Consider the following 11,624-nt stretch of genomic DNA (forward strand, 5'->3'; position numbering starts at 1 on the left):
TTGCTGAAGGTCCCTCTGAACTGACTGTCTCTGTTAAATGAGTTGTAAATATCTGCGATCAGTTCATTGTTCCTCGCTTCATTCTGCAGGTTTATTTTCATGATAAATGTGTAATGACTGCTAGCAGTGTTATGTCTGAGGATCGCTCCTGTTATTTCCTCACACGTGATCAGAGAGACGAGCACAGTACTGACAGAAATATTCATCATAGAAATTAATGTTTTACCAGCCTTATAAAGAAAAAAGCAATATTTTAAAGAAATGACCCTTTATTTATCAAAGATGCATTAAATGAAAAGTGACAGTAAAGACATTTGTCACAGTAGATTTCTATTATTATATATCTGTGAATCCTGAAAAATAAAATGTATCACGGTTTCCACAAAAATATTGTTTTTGTATTTTCAACACTGATAATAATCAGAAATGTTTCTTGAGCAGTAAATCATCATATTATTGTGATTTCTGAAGATCATGTGACACTGAAGACTGGAGGAATGATGCTGAAAATACAGCGGAGCATCACAAAACAGATATTTTACATTAGAATAATAGTTTTTATTGTATTTTGATCTCATGAATGCAGCCTCAGTGAGCAGAAGAGACTTCTTTCACAACAGTTTCTGATCCCAGCTTACTGGATGATAGTGTGTAGGACAGTGTCCCGTTACATGGCTGACATCTTCAGGTGCGTCTCTGAACACTCGGGCTTGATGTTGATCAGTGAAGGAACACACTTGATGTGCACTTGGGTCTTGTACACTGGCTGTAGGGTGCTGTGGTGCTGCTCACTAATGAGACAGCTCGGCGGCAGATTTGAGACAGGGTCATGGTATGAGCCCCACAGACTTCAGCTCTGACCTGAGTGTCTCCGCCTGAGTCCTGACATCTAAATACAGCTCTGTGCACACTACAGAGTCGGTGTGTCCATCAGGGGAAGAGTTCTGCACACCTGTGTGTGTGTGTGTGTGTGTGTGACTCTCGTCAGGAGAAGTCTGTCTCTCTCTCTCTCTCTCTCTCTCTCTGTGTGTGTGTGTGTCTCTCTCTCTGTGTGTGTGTGTGTGTGTGTGTGTGTGTGTGTGACTCTCGTCAGGAGGAGCTCGTGTGGGTCAGACTCAGTCGAGGCTCAGGACGAGGGGCTCGTGTCCGGTCTCCTTCAGGAAGCGGAGCAGGTCGTCCGGTCGCAGGCCCATGGTGGCAGTGTTGGTCATGGGGTGGAAGTAGACTCTGAGGTGTCCTCCGTGGATCAGGTGGTGGTCCAGCACTATCCTGACGCTGTGTTGGGTGTCACAGAAGAGCGCGAGGGCCGAGGCACAGCCCTGACCCACCTTCAGCTTCTCCAGCATCACAGACTCGTCAGCCAGACGCAGGTTCCCCGCGCCGAGCCCCAGACGCTTGGACACATCGCTCAGGTTCAGCTGACGGTCCTGACGCACTGACAGCAGCCACAGGCTCTTCTTCTTCTTGTCCTTCAGGAAGAGGTTTTTAGTGACAGCACCGCTCAGATGAGCCACGTGAGGCATCATCTCCTCCACCGTGAACACCTGCGACACACACACAGAGAATAAAGCAGATGAGACTACACCAGGAATCAGAGAGAGAGGACACTGCTTCTCCAATATGACTCCGTGACAGGGGAAAGTGATCAAGGACAAGAGAACTTATAGGGATACTCCACCCCATACTTGTTTTTGTCATTAATCACTTGCCCCCATGTCGTTCCAAACCCTTAAAGCTCAGTTTCTCTTCAGAACACAATTAACTAGAGACTGTCCCAGAGACTGCTGACTAAACAACAGAGTCCAGATCCAGAAGAGACAAGATCTCGTCAGGATAGTCCATCTGCCATCAGGGATTCAACCCTAACCTTCTGAAGAGACGAGAGTACTGTACACGAAGAAAACAAAAAACTATTCAACAATTCCTCTCCTCGTCTCTTCAGCGTAGATACATCAAGTATTTAAAACACTAAATATCACTGACTCTATTTTGTTATCATTTTTAAGTTTACATTTTAAATAAGGAGTAATCAGATTACAATTATATCCAAAAAGTATTTTAGAAAGCCAAAGTGGCATTTGATGTAATTTCTTAATTAAATTACTAAGTATTAGTTTGGGGAATACAACTGCCTTTAACTATCATTTCTCATTATTGATGCACTGTTTTCCTAATGAATGTTGTTCAGTGCTTTGACGCAATGTATTTTGTTTAAAGCGCTATATAAATAAAGGTGACTTGACTTTAATCAATACAGAAACCGATTCTCCATTGAAACAAACAAACCAAAAATAAATAACGGCGTGCAGCAGCAGTTCATCCAGTGACTCCTAGAGAGCGATACATCACCACACAAACATCCTGCTACGAATCATGCACGAAATAAACGTTTATAGAGTCAAACAATAACTCTGTGCTTTACAGATGAACTTGAACTCTTTATTATCATCTTTGGCTTGGTAATGCAAGCTCATGATCCGATTCATGAACAGATGATTCTTTTGAGTCAACCTTTTAAAAGAATCATTTATATTGTTTAACGAAACCCGTGTGGAAACCAGTTTCCCAAAAGCATGGTTAGCGAACTGTGGTTGATAAATACTGAGGTATAATGACATTGCTTGTGACCGTGGGAAACCAATCACTTCTCAATAGAGAGGATTAATTATGATCACTTTAATGAATGGACCAAACTTTAACACATGTATGGTGTATCTGGGACAGCTGTGCCAGTTGTTTTGACCACTTTTATCATGCGTTTGGTCGCAGTCAGCCCACTCTGTTTGTTATACCATATAATAATTGTTAAAAGATAACTGTTTAATCTATTTTTCTCAATGTTTATCTTGTATTTAGTTTTAACTGAACAGAAACCTAACAGTGAAGTTACTGTAGTGAGAGATGAGTATTCCTGAAACAAATCACAGTGGGTCTACAACCAGGTGATGAAGTATTTATTAATCACACGCCAAAGTAATATAATACAGGCTTCCATATGTTCCTAAATATTTCTAGCTTGTCCTTGTTGATAAATCCTAACTTCTCAATATGAATAATGTTCACTAGCTCACTTTGCAGTACACTGAATGCAGGAACAATATCCAACATAGTCTTTTTGCAAGAACCATAAATAATGAAATACCGTTTTTCAAATTTACTGAAAGAAGGTACTGAAATCAGCCCAAAAATGCCAATCATTGCATCTCTTTTTCATACACTTTTCTCACGGTCCAGTCCTTGTGAAGGGTGCAACATGACCACAGTGAACGTAGAAGTGTTCTGCAACCTTGCATTCATTACAAACTGATGATACTTCAGGGAAAGATTAGGTCTGGATTCAGTTGTGTCTAGTATTAATCAAACTATCATGTAGGTTTGTATGTAAAAGTAAAGACAGAAACTGCTCGTTCATATAAAGTGAGCCAATCAGAGTGAAAACACCATCTCATCGAGAGTGATTCCTGCACACAGAGCTCTCAGGATATACCTTAGGCCTGTAATATATATATTAATACGTTTGTTTGCAGATGGTTAAAGCCTGTCTGTTGTAAATAATCCTGATAATCTAGTGTCTGTAAGGAGGAGTTAGGGCTTGTTCAGTTCTGACCCATTCAGGCTAATCACAAGTTACACCTGTCTAATCATCTCTCCAACAAGATATTCAAATCCCCCCTTTTCTTTAGATTGGAATAAGTCTTGCCACTTTATAAATCCAGAAAAACTGAATAATTATCTCGTCTATCGGTTTAAAATAGGATTGTGGTATACATGAAGGGATAGATGGAAACAGGTGGAGGAAACACCATCTTTACTGCATTAGTTTTACCCACCATTGATATTGGAATAATTATTTCTGATTCTCTTCTGCCAATAGACTCTAAGTAAACCTCTTGGATTATTATGACACCTAGATAAGTGAAAGAGTTTTCTGCTATCTTGAAAGAGGTGGATCTTACATACTGTGTGCAGGCTTTAGCTTTAATAGTCATCATTTGTAAACTTGTGCGTGTTCACTCACTCAGATGTTAGATAAACAGCAGCGATGCAGTATTGTGTGACTGATGGAGAAGGCCGTCCATGACTCTGTGAAGCGCTGATACTGTCAGGACGAGCTCCATCAGTGTGTGTTCAGTGTGTGTTAGCTCCGTCAGTGTGTGTTCGGTGTGTGTTAGCTCCATCCGTGTGTGTTCGGTGTGTGTTAGCTCCATCAGTGTGTGTTCAGTGTGTGTTAGCTCCATCAGTGTGTGTTCAGTGTGTGTTAGCTCCATCAGTGTGTGTTCAGTGTGTGTTAGCTCCATCAGTGTGTGTTCAGTGTGTGTTCGGTGTGTGTTAGCTCCATCAGTGTGTGTTCAGTGTGTGTTAGCTCCATCAGTGTGTGTTCAGTGTGTGTTAGCTCCATCAGTGTGTGTTCAGTGTGTGTTAGCTCCATCAGTGTGTGTTCAGTGTGTGTTAGCTCCATCAGTGTGTGTTCAGTGTGTGTTAGCTCCATCAGTGTGTGTTCAGTGTGTGTTAGCTCCATCAGTGTGTGTTCAGTGTGTGTTAGCTCCATCAGTGTGTGTTCAGTGTGTGTTAGCTCCATCAGTGTGTGTTCAGTGTGTGTTAGCTCCATCAGTGTGTGTTCAGTGTGTGTTTAGAGTCGTCTGGTGAGCGCTGTCTAAAGAATCAAACACCAGCTGCTGCCAGTCGTCCCCATGATTAACCCATTATATATATATATATATATAATTAAAATGATTAGCACTGCAATCATTTAAAAAATGTAAATATTTCAAGCACCGGCTTTTATATATATATATATATATATATATAAACTTTTAGACAAAATACATTTCTTCTCTCTTTATTTATTTACTTTAAAAAAAATGTATTTATTATGTTGGTTTGGCACAAACTTCTTTGTATTCTTCTTCTGATCCTAAATTACCAAACCTATCTCGTCCTAGGGCTTTAAAGCCACAAGCCCCAAACTCAGCAGACACCTGTGGCACGGGGTGGAATTTGTTGCTATATCTTCTCAGACTGATCAGACTTACAGATTTCTTTTAATTATTTATTAAAAATCAAAAATGTCTCATAGACTTCCATTGTCTGAGAGAAACTGCGTCTCTACAGGAGCAATTCCCAGGACTGAAAGGGAGGAGTCTCCCTTAGTTTCACTTTTAAATCTGTTAAAAATACAAATACAAGCTAAACCAACATATCTGATTATTACCGGGTCATTAATAATTGATGCGTGGCCAGAGAACAGAGAAAGACGAGAGATAATCACCGCTCCGATCAGCGAATGCAGTCCGATCGTGCTCAAAATAAAAGCATTTTTATAGTGAAGTGCTTATTAAAATAAAATATTACCGTGAATGCACACAATCCACCCATAAGAACACACCAAGAGCTCAATTCAGGTGTTTGTGAGCGGTTTAAGTGTGAAAATGAGGGAAAGAAATGCTTACAGAAACTACAATCAACACAGAACAATTAGAAGAACACATTAGAGATTTAAATGAGTGCTTGTGAGAGATTTATGTCTAAGAGGAGAATCACATCGCTCTCTCGAGCTCCAGGAAGCTGATTCAGCGCTAGAACAGACAAATCACGTACAAGATGATGTCAAAATACATAATAGCTTTAGGAATATAAACCAAAACAGCCACGTTAACATAAAATCACTGCTTAAAAATGTAGATTAAAAATGTAACTCTTAAAGCATTGACGATACAGAATCAGTAAATTAGATTTTAATGTGGATATAATATCAATAAATGAATCATTAAAGAAATATTGGTCAGAAATGAAGGCCACAATGCTGATGTTGTCCACACGATGGCGCCACAGGACAGCGAATACTTCAAGATCTGTTCAAAGACTTCAAAAGGGTTCATTTAAATGACTATTAAAATGCATATAATTTCATTATATTTTCATAACCTTTAATGAATCCCAATAATAACTATTACCCTAAAAATGGAGAGAATTGAAAAATATTTTTCAAGCTATCACACATTACTGAAAAAGTGAGGAGGGGACACTATATTAGTTATCTGTTTTCATGTTGTGCATATAATAGCACTAGGGCTGCAACAAACAATTATTTTGATAATCGATTAATCTAACGATTATTAGAATGATTAATCGTCGATTATTTTACTGATTAATCGGTAGGATTTGATTGATTATTCAGCTCTTGCAATTAGTTAAAATATTGTTATATGTAATGAAAGAGTCTAATCACTTCAGCTTTGGGAAATAATATTACGTAATTACAATTATTATACGATTAATTTATACAAATAAATATATTTGACACACAAAATGAGATGACACAGAAACCTTCTTATTTAACATTTAATTACTATATTAATTATATTTAATTACTAAAATGAACTGAATGACAGCTCATTCTGCCTAACATCTCCTTTCGTAAGTGTATAATATGGATAAGAAACTAAACACAGGTAAGTGATTAGATGTTTTATTTTTAGATAAACCATTTTATTCACAATATACACTACGACTCAAACATTTTTGAACAGTAACATTGTTTTTAAAGAAGTCTCTTCTGCATGTGTTTGATCCAAGTACAGCAAAAACAGTGACATTTAGAAAGATTTTTACTATTTAAAACCACTGTTTTATATTTAAATATATTTTAAAATGTAATTTATTCCTGTGATTTCAAAGCTGATTTTAGCATCATTACTCCAGTCACAAGATCCTTCAGAAATCATTCTAATATACTGATTTATTATTATTATTATTATGTTAAAAACAGCTGAATATTTTTAAAGTTTCTTTGATGAATAGAAAGTTCAGAAGATCAGCATTTATCTTAAATGTGTTTGTCAATTTAAAGCATCCTTGCTAAATAGAAGTATTAATTTCTACAATAACCCCACGAGCCTTAGAATGGTATTGTGTATAATGTTACAAAAGCTTTTTATTTCAGATAAATTCTGATCTCTGGATCTTTATATTCATCAAATAATCCTAAAGAACTGTGTTCAACGTTGATAATAATAATATATGTTCTTGAGCAGCAAATCATATTGGAATGATTTCTGAAGATCATGTGACACTGAAGACTGGAGAAAATACAGCTTTGATCACAAGAATAAGTTACATATTAAAATATATTCAAATAGAAAGCAGTTATTTTAAATAATTAAATAAAGCTGCTTGATTTAAGGTATTGCATAAAATACTACAGACGTGATGTGAATGCTTTACTGAGCTCGTGCAAACATCCACATCGGTGTAATAAGACGCATTTTTAACTGCTGCTTTCACACTGCTGTGATTGTTTTTGTTGTTGTTGTTATTTCGTTATTGAGAGGAAAGCGCGCGTAATATATTCTCCTATACAAATGCCATTCGGTTCGGCTCGGGTGCGTTTCTCTAACAGTAAAAGGTTTCTCTGAACGGTGTCTCTTCTTCTCATTCTTCTTTTCTTGAACTGAATTACTTGAAGCTGAATTACAGTCTTGCACCACAGCGCCACACTGGTCAAACCGCATTACTGCAGGCTCTAAATTAGGTCAAATTAAATCAAACGAATACTCGACAATAACATCGACTAATCATTTCAGCCCTAAATAGTACTCACATAAGGACTCGTAATTTACTTGAAAAGAGACACATCCATTGTGTAACTACATTTTCTACTCAAACAATTGTTCTTGGACCCCTAATGATCACCTTGACTTAAACCACATTGCTTCAGTTATCTTCTGTGTCTTTGCCCACAACGCTTTAGTGACTGGAATGTGAAACAGCAAACGGGACAAAACTAAAGGCACGACTTTATTTGCACCCAGCTAGCCGACTCTATTACAGATGTTCCACAGAGAAAGACTTTTATTAGAACAGAAAATATCAAGGGTCCATAGAAAAAGACTATTGTTTTCCTTTTGCAGCGGGTCAGCTCAAGAAGGCTGGACACACACGTACTGTGGCTCTTTTATCCCCAGACCAAGCCAACGTCAAGGTTTGAACCTCGAACTTTAGCTTCTAGTTTATTTCGCACTAGCCTATATGTGGGCCACAAGAGATAGATTAATGAAGTAAATTAAATTATTTAGATTAGTCTTTTGTTGTGTCTGAGCTTTTAATGCAGTGTCAGATGCCGAAAGCGCCGTCAGTTCTTACTTTCAGTTTTTCACCGCAGAATTCTTGAGCAAAGTTTGCAGGTTTGTGTGATATCCATTGGCTCGCCTTCCTGGTTTAAAATAAAATATTTACAACATAAGACATAACCAGCCCCGTCCTGCCCCTCATCCTTGAGGTCACGGTGGGGTCAGCAGATCTATGTCTCTGGACTCTGTCTCTCAGTGAGTCTAGAGCCCTAATAATACGCTTCTGTCTGTGCCACTGCTCTGGAAACAGCACAGAATCACACTCATTGTATTCACATCAAATTTATATTGAGATTTAAATGACATAACATTTTTTGTTTTTGTTGTTCATAGAAATTCTGTGGAAAACTGTTGTTGTTAAAAATAAAATTCAAAGAAAACACAAATCTGATCACTTTTATTAAAGTTGGAAAGCATAAAAAGAAGACTATTAACATGTTCCTTTGTGTTTCGTAGCTTAAGTATTTTAAAGTATTCTAAAGTAATTAGATTAAGTTACTAAACCTGAGTAATCTAACTAAATACACTATTGATTCGTTTTTAAAGCTTGTATTTTGTAATCTGTAGTGAAATACATTTTAAAAGTAATCTTCCCATCCCTGGTCACAAGCCTCTGGTTATTAAAATATCTTGAAATATGTTCTGAAGAAGAAGCTTTTACAGGTTTGGAACAACATGGGCTAAAAGAAATTTATGTTTGGGAAGAGTATCCCTTTGAGCACCAAAATAATATTTCCTTCATGTCAAGGCACTGTTGTTGTTGGTGTTTGTGATACTTGCAGTACTTTATGGCTCTGAAGCACTTACAGTACATTACACTAGGGACATAACAGTATGAACATTTCTTATCAGGATTATGGTGACCACATTGATCACAGTTATCAGTATTATCACATTATTGTTGTAATGTCAATAAATATAAAGTCAAAATAACTGCTTAATAAACCTCCGTGATCACAACAGCATTGCTATTAATAACCCTTCCTTTAGGTCATCGGTTCTCAATCCCAGCTCTGTATATTTCACCCGTCTCTCTCTGTGTGTGTGTGAACACACCTGATTCAGGTCACACCCGATTCAGATCACACCCGATTCAGAACACACCCGGTTCAGAACACACCCGATTCAGAACACACCCGATTCAGAACACACCCGATTCAGATCACACCCGATTCAGAACACACCCGATTCAGAACACACCCGATTCAGATCACACCCGATTCAGAACACACCCGATTCAGATCACACCCGATTCAGATCACACCCGATTCAGAACACACCCGATTCAGAACACACCCGATTCAGAACACACCCGATTCAGATCACACCCGATTCAGAACACACCCGATTCAGAACACACCCGATTCAGATCACACCCGATTCAGAACACACCCGATTCAGAACACACCCGATTCAGATCACACCCGATTCAGATCACACCCGATTCAGAACACACCCGATTCAGATCACACCCGATTCAGATCACACCCGATTCAGAACACACCCGATTCAGATCACACCCGATTCAGATCACACCCGATTCAGATCACACCCGATTCAGATCACACCCGATTCAGAACACACCCGATTCAGATCATGTGTGAACTGTTCACACTGACACTCCTCTCTCCACTCTCCACTGATCACAAACACAGCTACATTATTACACTATACTAGAAAATCTGTTTTGTTCAGAAATTATTTTAAACCAAAAATACATACATAATACTAGAAGAATAGCCCAAGTCCATGCTAAATGATTGACTGCTCTTCGATGGAAAAGCTGAGGGTAGTCACTTCAGAAACAGAGAGAGTATGCTGTAACTTTCCAGTTTTTCTTCATTCCTGAATGTATGCACGCGATCTGTAGACTACATTAACAAACTGTACTTACAACATGCTTTACCCTCACACACACGTCTCTGAATATGTTTAATGTGTAAGTTGGCATCATTTGTGCTCGTGACGGAGCGGTAGCGGAGCGATCTCGGAGCGAGTGAAACTCAACACTCAGACTTTCAGAGAATCTGATAGCTCCAGGCAAAATGACTTCGCTCCGCTCACATACTCTGTGTCGCACACTTCAGTGCACTTGAATGGTCACCTCAGACTGGAATCATGGAGGAATGTCCTGTGATGTCCACTTCACTTGTGTTTGAACTGAATAAATGTCTGAAGCCATGAGAGAAACATACTAGATGTGCAGAGCAGGGGCACGAGGACTGGAACTGAGAACCGCTGCTGTAGGTTATCTATTACATAGAGAAAAGATCGCCATCAATCGCTTCTGAAGACAGTCTAGACCTTCAGAGGAACATTCATATAATAAATGAATTCATATATTAATTTGAATAATTCCCTCAGCACTCTTTTATATCCTCCGAGCTGTTCCGCCCTGTTTAGACTCAAACCGAAACTGAGACAGATACTGAAAACTGTGCTTTATCCTGAACAATATTCATTAATCACCTGCTGTTCAAATCACGGTAATCTAATACGGTTTTATGATAATAAAAAGATGACACGGTAACACTAACCGTGGGGAATTTCATCATGAATTATCGTCAAACCGGTAATTGTTAAAAACCTACATGACTCTGAATACACTGACTCACCTGTAGAATATATTTACAATAAAGAGCTTTTAGAGAGTTACAATCTACAGAAATTAAAGTGATTTCACAAAAAAGCCACATTACCTCAAAATATAATATTTAAGCACATATACTTTAAGTGCACTTGTGTACACACTTGTGCGTGTGCGTGTGTGTGTGCTACACTTCTTCGGTTTCACCTCGGGGTGCTCGACGCAGATCGTGTCGATGTCGAGTCTCTTCAGAAGCTCCTCCAGACGAGTCCTCAGCTCCAGAGACGCCATCGCGACCACCGCTTAGCTGCCTACAGCGTGCTGTCATTAGTCCGGATGCACACCGGCCTGCTGCGATTGGTCCGGACGCACACAGACCTGCTGTGATTGGTCCGGACGCACACCGGCCTGCTGCGATTGGTCCGGACGCACACCGGCCTGCTGTGATTGGTCCGGTCGCACACCGGACTGCTGTGATTGGTCCGGTCGCACACCGGACTGCTGTGATTGGTCCGGACGCACACCGGACTGCTGTGATTGGGCCGGTCGCACACCGGACTGCTGTGATTGGTCAGTAGCCAGCGGCGCAGAGTAAAGGAACAGCCACGTCTTCGTCTACATTAATTCCAGCGACACCTATGATTAAAATACACCAAAATAAAGCATCAGTTATCAAATGGAGCTATTATTTATTTAACCTAAACAAACCTTTGCATAGCTGCAATACTTTTTTAAAATCTTCCTCCACCATAGACAGTAAAAGAAATGGTCACAGCGACCCCATTGGATTAAAAGGGAGACGAGTGTAGTCTCCGCACTTCCTGGGGGTCGAACGTATTTTTTGTTTATTTTTATTTTTTTATTGCATGAATAACAATTGAAAAAAAAGAAAAGAAAATATAAATGCC

At 39.1% G+C, this 11,624-nt stretch overlaps 2 protein-coding genes across 4 annotated transcripts in view; one reads left to right on the plus strand and one right to left on the minus strand.

Annotated features, from left to right (window-relative positions):
- The window catches only part of LOC113112998 (girdin-like), a 58,236-nt gene extending 57,773 nt beyond the window's left edge, over positions 1-463 (plus strand). For all 3 annotated transcript variants that reach the window (XM_026279074.1, XM_026279075.1, XM_026279077.1), the window contains one exon: positions 1-463. This exon is cut by the window's left edge. The gene's annotated coding sequence lies outside the window, so the exon portion shown is untranslated.
- Positions 464-536: 73 nt separating this feature from the next.
- On the minus strand, positions 537-11,192 carry prorsd1 (prolyl-tRNA synthetase domain containing 1). Its single transcript, XM_026279079.1, has 2 exons — positions 10,924-11,192; positions 537-1,544 (listed from the first exon to the last, which is right to left on the minus strand). The coding sequence occupies exons 1-2, from the start codon at positions 11,005-11,007 to the stop codon at positions 1,116-1,118; spliced, it is 513 nt and encodes a 170-aa protein (XP_026134864.1). The 5' UTR covers positions 11,008-11,192; the 3' UTR covers positions 537-1,115.
- Positions 11,193-11,624: the final 432 nt, after the last annotated feature.

This window comes from Carassius auratus, chromosome 13, assembly GCF_003368295.1.
Source record: "Carassius auratus strain Wakin chromosome 13, ASM336829v1, whole genome shotgun sequence".
Classification (NCBI taxonomy): Eukaryota; Metazoa; Chordata; class Actinopteri; order Cypriniformes; family Cyprinidae; genus Carassius; species Carassius auratus.

Excerpts from the sequence above, each read along its gene's own strand:
- prorsd1 (XM_026279079.1), bottom strand. The coding sequence starts at position 11,007 with ATGGCGTCTCTGGAGCTGAGGACTCGTCTGGAGGAGCTTCTGAAGAGA. Across the intron at positions 1,545-10,923 it reads TCTGCGTCGAGCACCCCGAG|GTGTTCACGGTGGAGGAGAT; the intron begins GTGAAACCGAAG and ends TGTGTGTCGCAG.